At 44.4% G+C, this 16,149-nt stretch overlaps 1 protein-coding gene across 1 annotated transcript in view; it reads right to left on the bottom strand.

Annotated features, from left to right (window-relative positions):
- The window catches only part of LOC120933472 (mucin-3B-like), a 69,865-nt gene that overhangs the window by 315 nt on the left and 53,401 nt on the right, over positions 1–16,149 (bottom strand). The window contains exons 6-9 of the mRNA XM_040346700.1: positions 15,632–15,690; positions 15,343–15,485; positions 11,381–11,443; positions 11,129–11,294 (exon numbers count right to left, since the gene is read on the bottom strand). Of these exons, the coding sequence (XP_040202634.1) occupies positions 11,129–11,294; positions 11,381–11,443; positions 15,343–15,485; positions 15,632–15,690 (431 nt within the window). The remainder of the gene's footprint in view (positions 1–11,128; positions 11,295–11,380; positions 11,444–15,342; positions 15,486–15,631; positions 15,691–16,149) is intronic.

Here is a 16,149-nt window from a genome sequence, read left to right as displayed (position 1 = left end):
TAACTTATCTTTAAAGTGCTCCCGAGCTTTTGGCAAAACCTATTCTGCAAAGTAGGAGAGAAAAACTGTCATTTTTTTTTAGATATCGTATATGTTGGCGCTAAATAATCCCCCATCCCAGTGGCGGCCAGTAATGCAGGGCGCAGGGCCACCCTAATCTATATGCAAGGTGCCAGACGCATGGATTCCAATAGCGTTTTTTGTTTTTTTTAAGCACGTGATTAGATCCAGAGTCTCTAATAGGCTTCAAAAAAGGGTGGGCTAGGGATGCAGAGCACTGTGCTCCGAGCAGATCCACTTGTGTTACAATAGCAAATTAATATTCTATGAGGAGGAGGGAGGAGATGCATGGCGGAACCCGCCATGATGCAGAGGAGAAGGAGATGCAGGCGAAGCCGCCGCCCGGAGGAAGCGATGATGCGATAGACGAGGTAAGTGCAGGGCTGGTGACCGACCGACCGGGTTGCTATGGGTGCCAGTACACCAAATGGTTTTTGTTCTGCCTCTAAAAGGAAATGCATTGTGTGTTCTCCTTTAGACATGTGTACTGTTGAAAAATGTGTTAATTTTCGTTTCATTCGTTTTTTTTCGGAAATTTCAATATTCGTAAATTCATGAATTTTCGCATTTTCAGATGTTTGAATTTCCAAACTTTCAGATGTTTGAATTTCCAAATTTTCAGATGTTCGCATTTCCAAATTTTCAGATGTTCAAATATTTGAATTCCTGAATTTCAAAATTTTCAGAATTTCAAATTATGGTGTCCGTCGGATGTTCTAAGAAGATTTGACGAAGCAGCTAGACTTTACGACGCCGCAATTGTACATTTACGTTACAATGCTCAGCCCACAAGCTATATTAGAATTCTAATGTTGTATGACTAGTAATAATTCTTCTATAGCCTATGGGCGGAGCATTTGACCATAAATATCCGCTCGTGGCGATCGTATGTTTTTAGCTGCTTCGTCGAATATTCATGTCTCTATAATGTCAAATCTTTTCTCTCTATGTTGAATAATCTCGGACTAATAGAGTTAGGTTAGGCACATTCAACCGCAGGTTTGATAGACACAGATTGCTATTGTCACCGTAAAGTCGAATCTTCTATCTATCTACACCAAACTGTTGTTGTAACGATCCAAAAATATAATGAATACGAAAATAAAGCATTTAGTATTTCGAATTCTATGCATTCGTTATTGTTTTGTTAAAACGAACACGAAAATCTCAGAAATTCGGACGAAAATGCATTCGGACAACAACAAATGCACATGTCTATTCTCAAGCTCATTTTGGCCGTACTCCTATGGATCACAGAAGTGCAGTTCATTTTCCACTCTTGTGACCCATTTTCAGCAGACATCGGACTGAAGCTCGCTGTCGGCTGAAGTCACAGAGCTAGTCCAGGCTCAGGAAAGATCACGATCATATGGTCGGGATCCGTCCACAGGTCTGAACCGCAACCCAGCTCAGTCTCTCAGCAAGTCACAGAGCCTGAGCCGGCCGCTCCCGCCCCCTCCACAGCTCAGCCCTTACTGAGTGGGGGCAAAGCAGAGAGCCGGTGATTGACAGTCATCGGGTCTCTGCTCACAGAGTTTGGAGAACCGAGTGATCGGTGGTGTTTGAATGCTCGGTTCTCAGTCTTAGAGCTGGTGGGGGACAGATGCAGCTTTTGGACTGATGCTGCATTTACCTAGGTAGGTATGATTGGCATTGCCTACAGTCAATCAACCCCAGTGATGAGGGAGCAGGGGACAGGGCTGAGTCCCGCTGTCCATGTCAATGAATGCGGCAGCGAGGCTCAGGAGGTATCCCACACGAGTGCTCCAATGGCAAATAGTTTCCTATTGGGGGCACCAGCAAGGGGTGGAGCCAGGAGTGCCGGAGGGGGACTCGAGAAGAGGAGGATCTATTGCACAGAGCAGGTAAGTATAGACATGTTTTTTATAAAAAAATAAATGAAATTTCCTTTACAACCACTTTCAAGATTACATTGAGTCTGACTTATTGCAGAATAGGAGCGTTTAGCTGCATGTTGAGTTACACACAGGAAACATGTAGCAAAGAAAGAGCTGTATTGTTCAAAGAATAAAATGACCCTTTAGGGGATTACTGTTTTAGCACCCTCCTAGGTAGATGCTAGAGAGTGCATTATTTTTGGGTTTCTCTGCCTATCTGGGGACTGTCAGGTACATTTAGGTGCTGACTGCCTAACAGGGAGCAGTGATCCATTGATGGGGTCTGCTCAGTGGGATCAGATGCTGCTCATGTTGTCTGCTTGTTTCACACTGGTCCAATAGGAAGTGGCATATTGGATAGTGGGATGAAACCTGACAAATGGGAGCATGAGTGTAGATACAGCCCTTGCCATTGGCAGAGGAAGGTGCCTCAAGGCATGCTGGGTGACTGTATTTATATCAAGAGCACATGTGCACGAAAGTCTTTGGCTGGAAAGCGGGGATATGGAGGAAGGGGGCTGCTGCCCTCCTCTGTATAGGCTGCCATGCGGCCTCAGGTGGTCAACCTGAGGGCCAGGCCCACAGAAGATGCAACCCAAACTGGGAAGGAGACATACCTAGAAGGGCATGTTCCTGTCCTGTTCTGATTACAGACCTAAATGTAGGGGCCTGTTCTGTGAGGGCCATCCCTGCAAGCTAGTAAATTTAGTGGACAGGTGGCCGCTAAAGGGGATATTGGTGAGTGTCCTGAAGAATTACAGTTCATTGCTGCCTGAGCAAGCAAATCACTTATTCTCCCATACCAATGCTGTATGGTTTGTCAGAGGATCTGCTATTCAATTCAATCAAGTGAGGCAAAGTGAGAGTTGCCCTCGTCTGTGCATAGTTAAAGTCTCCTATCAAATGTTCTACCAATAAATAATAATAAAACAAATGCACTTGGTTGTGTGAAAATACCCAAAAGGTTTCAAAAGATTAAGATCCTTATCACATTCCAAGTGTGGAAGGCTGTAAGAAACCTGTATAGGCATTAGATGTATACAACCAAATCCTTCGTTTTTTTTTCTAATTGATGGAAACAGTTTACAATTAAAGCAGTAGTAAAGTCCGCTTTATGTTTCTTACCTACAGGTAAGCCTATAATAAAGCTTACCTGTAGGTAAATGAATATCTCCTAAACGTGTACCGGTTAGGAGATATTCACACTAGATGCAGCTGGTGACATCACTGATGCATGTGCTCTAAAGACACGGTATACCTTGTGCTGTAACTGAGGGCTCCTGCGCACATGCACAGGAGTGACATAATTGCGGCTGCAGCCACTCATACAGTCCACGAACCCAGAACGAAGACCAGGGGAAGATGCAAGCCCTCTCAGCAGTGACAGCGCACCACTGTAGAGCTTCGTTCTAAGGTAAGCATTTCACAATGTGCTACTATGCAATGTATATGAATGCACAAATAGGATCAGTCGTCAGCGGTTCTCATCATCTTCTCCGCATGCTCATCCCGTTCATCCCGGAAGAGGACACAGCAGTAATGATTGGAACCATCATCAACTCACGACTCGACTACGCAAACTCCCTCTACTTAGGACTATCGAAATACCAGATTTCACGTCTACAAGTCGTCCAGAACACGGCAGCCAGACTGGTAACAGGTAAAAAAACATGGGAATCTATCTCTCCAGTCTTGAGGTCCCTCCACTGGCTGCCCGTACAGGACCGGGTGACTTTTAAGACGCTCTGCCTCACCCACAAATGTATACAGGGGAACGCTCCCCAATACTTAAGCGAGAAAATAAAACCCTACGTCACCAAGCACGTGCTCTGGTCAACCAACCAAAACTTTCTCCAAATCTCGAAATCATGCTACAAATGTAAGGGAGAACGTAGATTTGCAGTTCAAGGACCCCGGCTTTGGAATGCTCTACCCACGACCATCCGCTTGGAAGAAAACCATCGGGCTTTTAGGAAAAAACTAAAGACCCACCTCTTCTAATGGATCAGGACAACACTGGATGCAAAGCGCCTTGAGGCGATTAAGTTCGCATTGTTGCGCTATACAAGTTTCTCACTCACTATACTAACGCATTATGCCAATATTTTACAGTGGAAATTCTTTTTTTTTTATTACAGAAGTTTACTACCGTTTTAAGTTGTCTGTGTTGACTAGCTGAATTAAGTGCTGGATTTTTTTTTTTTTTTGCATAATAAACTAACAATCATGTAGCTGGCTAGCTGGATAAGAGAACACATATTGGCTTTTGTAATTTTACTACCTCTGGGTGTCACCTGGTAGCAGTGTTGCCAACCTACCAGATTGAAGTTTACTGGCACGACACCCGAAATTTACTGGCGCAGCCATGTTTTTACTGGCATTTCACAAAAGTTACTAAATTAATTGTTTAGGTGCAAATTTTAGTATTTAGGCTACAAACAAGTATGCTAGGCAAATAGCAATGTGATTTAAGGTAGCTATTAAGGTGGGGGCGTGGCCGAGAGCGGCATGTGAGCGGACGTGTCTCACAGAGCTCCCTGATAGTATACTGCAGCGATCCTTCTCCCGGCCGATACACTGCCTGAATTCGGCACCAGACACCACCTTTGGGTACAGAATCATCCAGGGCACGTTACGATCCCTCCGCCTGCTCGATTACCGGCCTGATGACCCGAAAACAGCTCAAAGGAGACGAGCTGCAGGACTTGCAAAATGGCGCCGCGGCAGCCTGGCGAGCACGAGGAGATAAGAAGGATGCGGGTAAGAACCCACCTAAGACACCTAAAGCCCAGGGGAAGGAGGTCCCTAAAGATATGGTGTATTATGCACAAAAGATGAATAATGTGGCGGATCGACCCTCGGACGAGGAGTTGGATGCTACGCCGGACATTTTTAACACACTACAGCCTGGGTCTTCCTCTGCACAGGCCTCACAGCAGGCCTCAGCCCAGATTACACCAGAACTGCCTGCAGGAGAGGAGGAGGATGGCGATGAGCAACCCATGCTGGCACAGATTCTCAGGGCAGTTAATACATGTACAGCTACTGAGCAAACTTTACAGGAACATTTTGGGGGATTGAAAGAGGAGGTGGGATTGATCCGCCATGACTTCCAAAAGATTAGGGAGCGTACCACAGCAGTGGAGAGCCGTGTTAGTGATGTGGAAGATAGAATGGCCCCCCTTATTAGGGAACTACAAGTCACAGCCAGAACAGCTCCGGCTATCAAACGGCCAATGAGCTCCGGAATGAAGACATTGAGAACCGTTTGAGGAGGATCAATGTCCGTATAGTAGGTCTCCCAGAAAAAACGGAAGGCAGAGATCCCACTGCGTTTGTGGAAAATTGGCTGCAGGAGGTTTTTGGCAAAGATGCTTTTACACCCTTTTACTCAGTTGAGAGTGCGCATAGAGTACCACCTTGACCTCTCCCCCCGGGTAAACCACCACGCACCATGCTTGCTAAACTCCTTAACTTTAAAGATAGGGAAATCATCCTGAGACTGGCCAGAGAGCGGCGCAACATACAGTTCAATGGCGCAAGGGTGTCCTTCTACCCTGATTTTTCGACAGAAGTGCAGAGGCGCAGGGCCAAATTTGGGGAGGTAAAGAGATGGTTACAACGCCTGCGAGCTAACTATGCGATGCTCAATTCTGTCTCTCTGTCCAACAATTGGATGGTGTTGGAAGACATTGAGTACCCAGCATCCCCCGATTGGCTTCTGATGTGTGTAATCACAGTAAAAGCGAGTCAACGGCAGTGCGCATTTGCGCCCCCTACCCGGAAGCATCGGATTACTGAAATATACGTGATCTGGCGCACAGCTGCCGCCCTGTAGCAGTAAGACTGCTACAGGGGGCGGGCGGCAACTGGTTAACCACTTAAGCCCCGGACCTTTAGGCAGCTAAATGCCCAGGCCAGGTTTTGCGATTCGGCACTGCGTTGCTTTAACAGACAATTCCGCGGTCGTGCGACGTGGCTCCCAAACAAAATTGGCGTCCTTTTTTCCCCACAAATAGAGCTTTCTTTTGGTGGTATTTGATCACCTCTGCGGTTTTTATTTTTTGCGCTATAAACAAAAATAGAGCGTCAATTTTGAAAAAAAAAACAATATTTTTAACCTTTTGCTATAATAAATATCCCCCAAAAACATATATAAAAATGTTTTTTTTCCTCAGTTTAGGCCGATACGTATTCTTCTACCTATTTTTGGTAAAAAAAATCGTAATAGGCGTTTATCGATTGGTTTGCGCAACATTTATAGCGTTTACAAAATAGGGGATAGTTTTATTGCATTTTTATAAAAAAATATTTTTTTACTACTAATGGCGGCGATCAGCGATTTTTTTCGTGACTGCGACATTATGGCGGACACTTCAGACAATTTTGACACATTTTTGGGACCATTGTCATTTTCACAGCAAAAAATGCATTTAAATTGCATTGTTTATTGTGAAAATGACAGTTGCAGTTTGGGAGTTAACCACAGGGGGCGCTGTAGGAGTTAGTGTTCACAACTGTCGGGGGTGTGGATGTAGGACTGACATCATCGATCGAGTCTCCCTATATATGGGATCACTCGATCGATGCGCCGCCATAGTGAAGCACGGGGAAGCCGTGTTTACATACGGCTCTCCCCGTTCTTCAGCTCCGGGGAGCGATCGTGACGGAGCGGCTATAAACGAATAACCGCGCCGTCGTCCCGGATCGCTCCCCGCGGGAATCCGACCGCCACATGTAGCGGGGGGGGGGGGGCGGTCCCGATCGGACCCCCCACCCGCTAGAAGGCAAGGACGTACATGTACGCCCATTTGCCTGTACGTGCCATTCTGTGGACGTACATTTACATGCGGCGGTCGGGAAGTGGTTAAAGTGTAACTCCACTTTTGTTGAGAAAAAAACATTCCCCTCTGGGTGATCTATGTAATATGCCCCAGTTGAAGACCATTCAAGTCGAAACACGTAGGGAGAGCATTATTGCACCCCACATTGCTTTTAACTTACGTTTATTGTGATCACTATTTTACCCATCATTCATGTATGACATTTTTTATAAATAAACCAAACCTGGTTTGATCTGCACCATTGGGAGCAATTCTATCTTGTTCCTTTCATTTGTTGGCGTTCGTTTGGAACCACCCTGCCATTCATTTGTTGGTGGAAAAGCGCAAACCCCTTATTTCACCCTGCTGGACCACCGCTTCCATCCAGGATTGATCCAAGCCTCTGGGGACCACAAGGACCCATTTAACATTGATCCAGACCATCTGGGATCTCAAGCCTGTATGACCCAATGCTGTATGACCCCATTCGGTAAGAGTATCTAACCTATCTATGCTTTGAAGATTTTGAGAGTGACTGTAGACAACTTGTTTCCCTCTCTACTCTGAGCAACTTAATGGGAAGAAATCTTCTTCACTGTGTTTTTCTTATATAGACTTTGTTTCACATTACTTTTTGAAGCCTACCCGCTTCTGTGAACTTTATTATTAGTTTACATACTCACATTTTGGTTTTATTTTTCACCATTCACAGTGTGTCATTGTCAGTGTGTGTTTTACATATTGCTGATCATTAGCGCTGCACTAATTACCCACAATCTATGTACATTGCAAGGGTTTTGACAAACGTTGTTCCAGATTCCTACCTTTTGTTATTCTGGAAAAATCGCTTTGTGTTTGTCTGTGTCCATGCGCATAAGTGGGTCTAATGGGAGAGGTTTCATAATTATCAACCAGCTGCTCCACTTGCAAGGCACTAATGAGGAAAATTGCAGGGTCTGTATCTCTTTAGATGTGATTTCCTATTGGGAGTATCTTACCAAAAATTACATTCTTGTTGCAGGGGATGCCGGAAATCTGACTTGTATCTTAGTGCAGAGTTCTGGGAAAATCAGTAAGTCAATCACACAAACAGAGAATTACATATCTGGGGGGCGTTCTGTACACATTTTGTGTACAGAACTTCTCCAGGTGGCCATACTGCATTTCACAGAAAATTACAGAGCTACAGATTGAAAAGGAAAGGTCATTTTTAATAACATTCAATTACAATATAACTTTTGTGTCGCAATTATATACGCTATAATTTTTTTTCTTTATTTGCTATTTTTTCCACAAAAGTGGAGTTACCCATTAAGCTTCCCATGGATGGCGCCAAGTCAGTAGGTGACCATATTGTCTGGACAGGCTGGGTCTAAGGAGGCATTTCAATGCATAAAGCAGAATTTGAAGCAGAACAGTATGCATTGTCTTACATGACACATAAACAAAGAAATCCATTACCGTATTTTCCGGCGTTTAAAACAACCTTTATACTTAAAAATATCCCCCAAAAATTGGGGGTTGTCTTATACGCCAGAATTATATGCGGAGTCAGACTGCGGGCATCCATTGTTCAAAAGCCGCGCCTCCTCCTCATCCTGTTCCGTGATAGGTGGAACACTCAGTTTCCCAGCAGAGCCTGTGTTCAGTGTTCTGCCTATCACAGACCTCCTCTCGTCCTCGGCCTCTGCATGTCAGGGAAAAGGTATGAAAATGGGCACAGTGAGGTGAGGCATGCAATGGGCACAGTGAGGTGAGGCATGCAATGGGCACAGTGAGGTGAGGCATGCAATGGGCACAGTGAGGTGAGGCATGCAATGGGCACAGTGAGGTGAGGCATGCAATGGGCACAGTGAGGTGAGGCATGCAATGAGCACAGTGAGGTGAGGCATGCAATGGCACAGTGAGGTGAGGCATGCAATGGTACAGTGAGGTGAGGCATGCAATGGCACAGTGAGGTGAGGCATGCAATGGGCACAGTGAGGTGAGGCATGCAATGGCACAGTGAGGTGAGGCATGCAATGGCACAGTGAGGTGAGGCATGCAATGGCACAGTGATGTGAGGCATGCAATGGCACAGTGAGGTGAGGCATTCAATGGGCACAGTGAGATTTGAAAAAAGCTAAATAAAGCCTGTTCCTGTCAGCTTCTAGATCTAGACCAGGGGTGGGGAACCTTTTTTCTGCCAAGGGCCATTCGGATTTTTGTAACATCATTCGGGGGCCATACAAAATGTTCTTTCTAGATTCAAACAAACTTGAAGGTAGGCGGGTATAAGAGACACTAGCCTGTTTACATCCGGCCACCTGTAAACCTACTTGGATGAATATATGATATATATATTTATATATATATATATATATATATATATATATATATATATATATATATATATATATATATTGTTCTGTGCTAGGAGTTATTGGCACAGCAATTGATCATATGTGTATAGTACATGAATAAGATGTGTCTGTCCTGTTGTGTTGAATGGCAGATGTACAATAGCAGACACTGAAGGAAAGGGGTAACAACGGTTCTTGCAGGAAAAATAATTGCACAATATTGCTGCTATCTGTCTGGATAACAATAAGCCACTTTTTATGGTGATGCATTGCAATAAACCATAAATAATCACACAGAATAGGGTGCACTAGTGACCCCCAACAGTATATCCCTGCTAGCACTGAACACAGCAGAGGTGAATGATACATTTCTACACATCCACAAATCACAGTTTAGTGATCAGATAGACTTTTCCTTTGCTGGTCTATGGTCAGTTAAATGCTGTGCTTTGCTCATGGACCCTACAAGCAGAGCCCCCCTCCCCCCTGCACTCAGCCCAGGTAGTGTTAGTAGCCACTGTAATCCACATACCAACACTGACAACCATAACTCTGCAAGGTTCACTGATGGTCTTTCTTCCAGAGCCCTACACAGACCTATCACCCAGAAGACATGCTGTTGCAGGGAATTTAGAGGCTCATCATATTTCTCCCCACTTTGCATTCCTCACAGCACACAGTCAAAGAAATGCAATGTCTATTGGCAGGCACAGCCAAGAGAATACAGTCAGGACAGCACAAAATGACAAGCATTGGAGGGTAGGCATGATGTTCCTGTGTCAGTGGATAACATCTCCCTCACACTCAGAGCATTAGACACATCTCTTATTTCTCTCCCCCCTCACGGGACACTGCTGTCTCTGTCTGCAGCCTCTCTCCCTTCCTGACCAGTGACCTGAGCATCGACAGGAGTCAGGCATAAGATCTGCTCTGAGCATTCGTGCAGAATGAGGGACTTGGGAGACAACAGAGAAATGTCACACATTCCTAACAAGCCCTGCTACTGATTACATGCATCCAGATAACTTTTATTCTGCATTAGGTCCGTCCCAGCAGTGTCCTATTCCTGCCGCCCTCCATTTCCAGCACCTCCTTCTCTAATGCCGCGTACACACCATCACTTTATGTGATGAAAAAAAATGACGTTTTTAAATACGTCACTTTAATTGACTGTGTGTGGGGGAAAACGTCGTTTTATGTCTTGTAAAAAACGACCAAAAAAAATTGAAGCATGCTTCAATTTTATGTGTCGTTTTTCAAAAGTGCACTTTTTACTTCACAGAAATTGACCGTGTGTAGCAAAAAACGTAGTTTTCTAAGACGTTTTTTCATCCACGCATGCCCAGAAGCTACTTATGAAGCAAGCTTCAATGGTAAAACGTGGTGGAACGTAACCTCACTTTGCAAGATCATTGTGAGAAAACGATGGTGTGTAGGCAACTTCGTCTTTGAAAATTGAAGTTTCAAAAACGTCGTTTTTTACTTCACAGAAAGTGTCGTTTTTTTTCATCACATAAAGTGATGGTGTGTACGCGGCATAACAGTCAAATGTGCCGGGCTGAAGAAGGGGGCGGGTTACAGTGCCACTCTCATTGGCTGAGAAGGCAATGGAAAGGCAGAGCAACCGAATTGGAGACAGGAATTGTAAGTCCACCCCTGGGCACAAGTGACACACGCTGTACTTCTCACTCAGTCACTTCAGCCTCCAGCGATGCATCTGTCTGCTCAGTGAGTGGTGCGGACAGAACACTATGGCGGCTCTTTCTCACAGCTCCGCGGACACACACTCAGCAGCAGGGGGGCCGGGTGGAATGATTTGATCTAGGCAGACTAGTCGGAAGGGGGTTGTCTTATAAAGTGAGTATATCCCAAAACCAACCTTTTAGCTGGGAAATAAATGGGTCGTTTTATACGCCCAGTTGCCTTATACACTGGCAAATATGGTATTTGGTCTAAGTGTACCTATAAATGGATATTAAAGTGAATTAGATCAAAGAATACTCACAAGCAGCGGGGCCCCGTCCATTTCTCGATCTGACAGAATCCTTTATGACAGTCCTTAAAGCGAGGAGATTGTTTACCACAGTGAGACACACAGATAAGGTTCCCATTTACAAATTCTAGACTGAAAAAATCTTTAAACTCGTCGGCAACCTTTTGCCTGCATTGCTCTGATGAGACAAGAGATAGAACGTGTCGTCGTATTTGGAATGTCCAAAGACAAGTCAATGAAAAATCACATACACATTTCACCTACCTTCAGCAGATATCGGTTGCTTTGTAACCATCACACTGAAGTCGTCGGCAATACACATCCCAGCTATAAGACAGGAAAACATAAGATCATGACATAAACTTTGGTATTAAACGCCATTTCTGTGTTGGCAGAAGACACAAAGCTATGTAATGGAGTACATTTCCTACAAGTGGTCTTTGATTTGCAAGCTGGCCTGGATGCACTGTCTGATTGGGCAACTATGTGACAAATGAGGTTTAACCCCTTTGCTGCCTCTGACATATGTTAGATGACGGCAACAGTGTCGGCTCATAGGCTACTTTCACATGGGGTGGGCTCCGTTTTGATCAGTAGGAGATCCCTCCGATGATCCCTTACTGATCAGAGCAGAACGGGTGGATGACAGGTTTGTGTCCCCTTAGTTTATGCACAGCGGACATGGACACAGCCTCTCTGCTTTATGGGTGTCCGGGAGTAAACAGACTCTGCTGTCCATTTACACCCGACTACCTCCAACCGAGTCAGCCTAGACGGAGAAGGATAGATCCCCTTCCCTTTTTTTTGAGTTGACGGAATCGGATTAGAGGTAGGCGGTTATAAACAGACGCAAGTTCATTTACACCCGCAGGTACATAGGGGTGAATGGACCATCAGGTCAACCGGAAAAACTGGTGTACCTGATCGGACCCTTCGTGTGAAAGAGGCCTTACACCTCCAACTGTTACAGCAGCTGCAGAGGGAGCTAAAGGTTTGAGTCACCCTTGAAACCTTAATGACTTGGAGAGGATCTGCAAAGAGAAGTGGGACAAAATCCCTCCTGAGATGTTTGCAAACCTGGTAGCCAACTACAAGAAACGTCTGACCTCTGATTGCCAACAAGGGTTTTGCCACCAAGTACCAAGTCATGTTTTGCGAAGGGATCAAATACTTAGTTCACTCATTAACCACTAGCCGCTGCCGTTATACTGTAGCAGGTCGTCTCTCTCCCGTAAATCACCGTAGCTGTACGTCGGCCCTTTAAACAGCTATAACAGGCGCGCGCGTGACCTGCTGCACGGCGGGGGACCCCATGCGTGTGGCCAGCGGTCATGGGCACAAAATCCAGAATGGGGATTTTTGTGTGTAAACACACAAATCCCTATTCTGTCAGGAGAGGAGAGACAGATCATCTGCTCCTTTTAAGTAAGAGCAGTGATATGTCTCCTCCTCTAGTCACTACCATCCCCCCACAGTAAGAAACACATCTCGGGAACACATTTAACCCCCTGATCGCTCTTCAGTGACATTTACATTTTAAAAACCATGTCAATGTTGTTTGGGTACAGTTTCGCACGGCTGCTCAATTGTCAGTTAAAGTGAGGCAGTGCTGTATCGCAAAAAAATGGCCTGGTCAGGAAGGGGGCAAATCCTTCCGGGGCTGAAGTGGTTACAATGTAAATCAATGTATAACTTTTTTGAAATGCGTTTTTCTGGAATTTTTTGTTGTTGTTATTCTAAACAGAATGTTGGATTGCACAACATGTCTGCTTGACGAATGGCCGTTCAGAAACGAACAAAATTGCACAAAATAGAAAATCGCGAATCCACCCAGACGAAACCTCTACTAACTCTTGATTAGCAGAAGGAGCCCAAAGGGTGACGCCGGAGAATTGAACTTCCTCTTTTGAACTCTTGTCAGTACGTTGAAACATCACTACGTTCTTGTTTGTTGCTGAAAAAGTCCGGCCAACTCCCTTCGGACAAAAATCCAAGGAAAAGTTTGTTTGAAGTCCGACCGTGTGTACGAGGCTTAAGGCTTACCTGTAGGTGCAACAAATATCTCCTAAACCTACACGGTAGGTCCAGTCCATGATGAGGGAGCCATGTCATCTGGTGTTGGTCCACTGTGTTTTAGTCCAAATTCAGCGCAGTCCTCTAACAGGAAATTCTAGAGCGCTTCATGCTTCCTTCTGCTGACAAGCTTTATGGAGATGCTGATTTCACTTTCCAGCAAGACTTGGCACCTGCCCACACTGCCAAAAGTACCAATACCTGGTTTAATGATCATGGTATCACTGTTCTTGATTGGTCAGCAAACTCACCTGACCTAAACCCCATAGAGAATCTGTGGGGTTTTGTCAAGAGGAAGATGAGACATCAGACCAAACAATACAGACAAGCTAAAGGCTGCTATCAAAGCAAACTGGGCTTCCATAACACCTCAGCAGTGCCATAGGCTGATCGCCTCCATGCCACGCCACATTGATGCAGTAATTCATGCAAAAGTCACCCCCTCTAAGTATTGAGTGCATACTATACTGTACATGGACATACTTTTCAGTAAGCCAACACTTCTGTATTAAAAATCCTTTTTTTTTTTAACTGGTCTTATGCAATATTCAGATTTTAGGAGATACTGAATTTGGGGTTTTCACTAGCTGTAAGCCATAATCATTAAAATGAAAGGAAATAAATGCTTGAAATATATAACTCTATAGAAAATATATGAGTTTCTCTTTTTGAATTGAATTACTGAAATAAATTAACTTTATGATTCTATTCTAATTTTATTGGATGCAGCTGTATGTAATTTAGCTGTGATTGTAATTCAGCTTTAGCCCCGTTTCACACTGGAGCGTTTTGACTTGCGATTTGGCATGTCAAAACGCATGTCAAATCGGTACAATGCCGCATCTGCGCCGCTGCACCGATTTCAAAAAGTCGTTTCTGTACTACTTTTTGCAATTTCAGGCTGCCATTTACATTGGCAGCTGTGCAGAAACCTGCACAGATGTCTATGAAAATTCTGCCGAAATCGGGACTGACATGCGGGAGTGAAATCATACAAGTTCAGCTGAAGCACAGCTTCATTCCCGCAGCTCAGTGTGAACCTGGACTTAACACTAAGGAGCATTTTCCCATTCAATGCATTATTTTTGGTGTTTAGGATGTCCTAGTGTTGCGTATAGCCATGCATAAACATGAATGGGTGAAGGCTGCTATACCCAGCTACAGTGCCCTTTAAAAAGTATTCATAACCCTTTACATTTTCCACATTTGTCATGTTACAACCAAAAGCGTAAATTTATTTTATTTATTTATTTCTAAAGGTGACCAACACAACGTGGCACATAATTGTGAAGTGGAAGGAAAATGATAAATGTTTTTCAATTTTTCTTACAAATAAATATCTGATAAGTGTGGTGTGCATTTGTATTCAGCCCCCTTTAGATAGAGATAAAAGGGAAAGAGGAGAACATAGAGAAAGAATGGTACATCCTAAGACCCCTTTCACACTGGGGATGTTTGCAGGCGCTATTGCGCCTGCAAACCGACCCTAAACAGCGGCTGCTGTCTCTCCAGTGTAAAAGCACAGAGGGCTTTCACACTGGAGCGGTGCGCTAGCAGGACCGCTCCAAAAGTCCTGCTAGCAGCATCTTTGGATCGGTGAGAGGAGCGGTGTGTTTACTGCTCCTCCACCGCTCCTTTCCATTGAAAGCAATGGGAAACCGCGGCTATACCACCGGCAATGCGCCTCTGCAGAGGCACATTTCGGGCGATATTAACCCTTTTTTGTCCGCTAGCCGGGGTTAAAACCACAACGCTAGCGGCCGAATACCGCCGCAATTCCGACGGTATAGCGCCGCTAAAAATAGTGGCGCTTTACCTCCACTGCACCACCCGCCTCAGTGTGAAAGGGGCCTTAGAGGTACCATAAGGGGTTTAATACTGTACAAGTGTAAGGGACTCGGAGTGCTAAATGTCCGCGGGTTAGGGGTGCAAATTACTTGCCTTGGGCACTGACAACCCACGCTACGCCACTGGGGCTTATGTAATTTATTCCAGGGCTGGTTTTTATGCCCAGCCTGGCCCTTGGCTACAGGACATCCCGGTAAACAGAAATATGCCGTGTTATTAAGTTGCCTGGGCAAATGGGCCCATGTGCATGAAACCCAAAAAAGCCAAACTAGTCTTGGACCAGCACTAGCAGTTATATTACTTACGGTTTGCGCTGCAATTTTTTCTCAGTTCAACCAGGTTTTTTGCTACATCTTGATGTGCTTCGTTGAACTGGTAAGCTATATTCTCACCGGGCATATATTGGAATCTCACAATGACCTCATGAAGCACAATAATGCTTCCGTTGCTGCCAGGGACGACACAAACATATTATTATTCACAATTTTTTCATATTTTTTTTTTTTAAACATACCGTATATATTGGTGAAATCATTGTTTAAAAATGACATAAATCTCCATTCATCAGAAAAAGGCTTACAATTTTCTTCATACCTTATAGACAGTATTTTTACATCTTCAAACCCAGCAACGGTCGCATAGACGATGTTCATCTGTCAAAAAAATGAATAAAATAAATAGATAAATAAAAGCAAACATAAGAAAACAATCTGCAATATAGGCAACAAAGTTTGGCATTTGGGAGGGGAATATGCCCCATTGGGAGGTACCAACATCCCTTGCAAGTTTTAATACTTACAAAATAATGAGCCTAAATGGGACCTTTAAAGGGTAAGTTCACGAAAAATGCAAAGGTGGACTAAATCCAAAAAACCTGCTTACCTCTCTGGACCCGAATAATAAAGGCACAGATCAATCCGCGCTACTCCCAAAAAGTACAATTGAATAGTGTTGAATATAAATGGTGATAAAAAATAAAAAGTGAAGTGCTGCACTCAAAAATATAGGAACCTAATATTGGGCTCCAGAAGACATATAAAAGCAAAAAATACAAGTGCGCTACTATCATAGCATCAAAGCCATAGTTGACCAATGTGCATAGTGAATGGAAT

This window comes from Rana temporaria, chromosome 3 (assembly GCF_905171775.1).
Source record: "Rana temporaria chromosome 3, aRanTem1.1, whole genome shotgun sequence".
In the NCBI taxonomy this organism is placed as follows: Eukaryota; Metazoa; Chordata; class Amphibia; order Anura; family Ranidae; genus Rana; species Rana temporaria.
The sequence above is the reverse complement of the archived record's forward strand: the minus strand, read 5'-3'. Positions and strand labels throughout refer to the sequence as shown.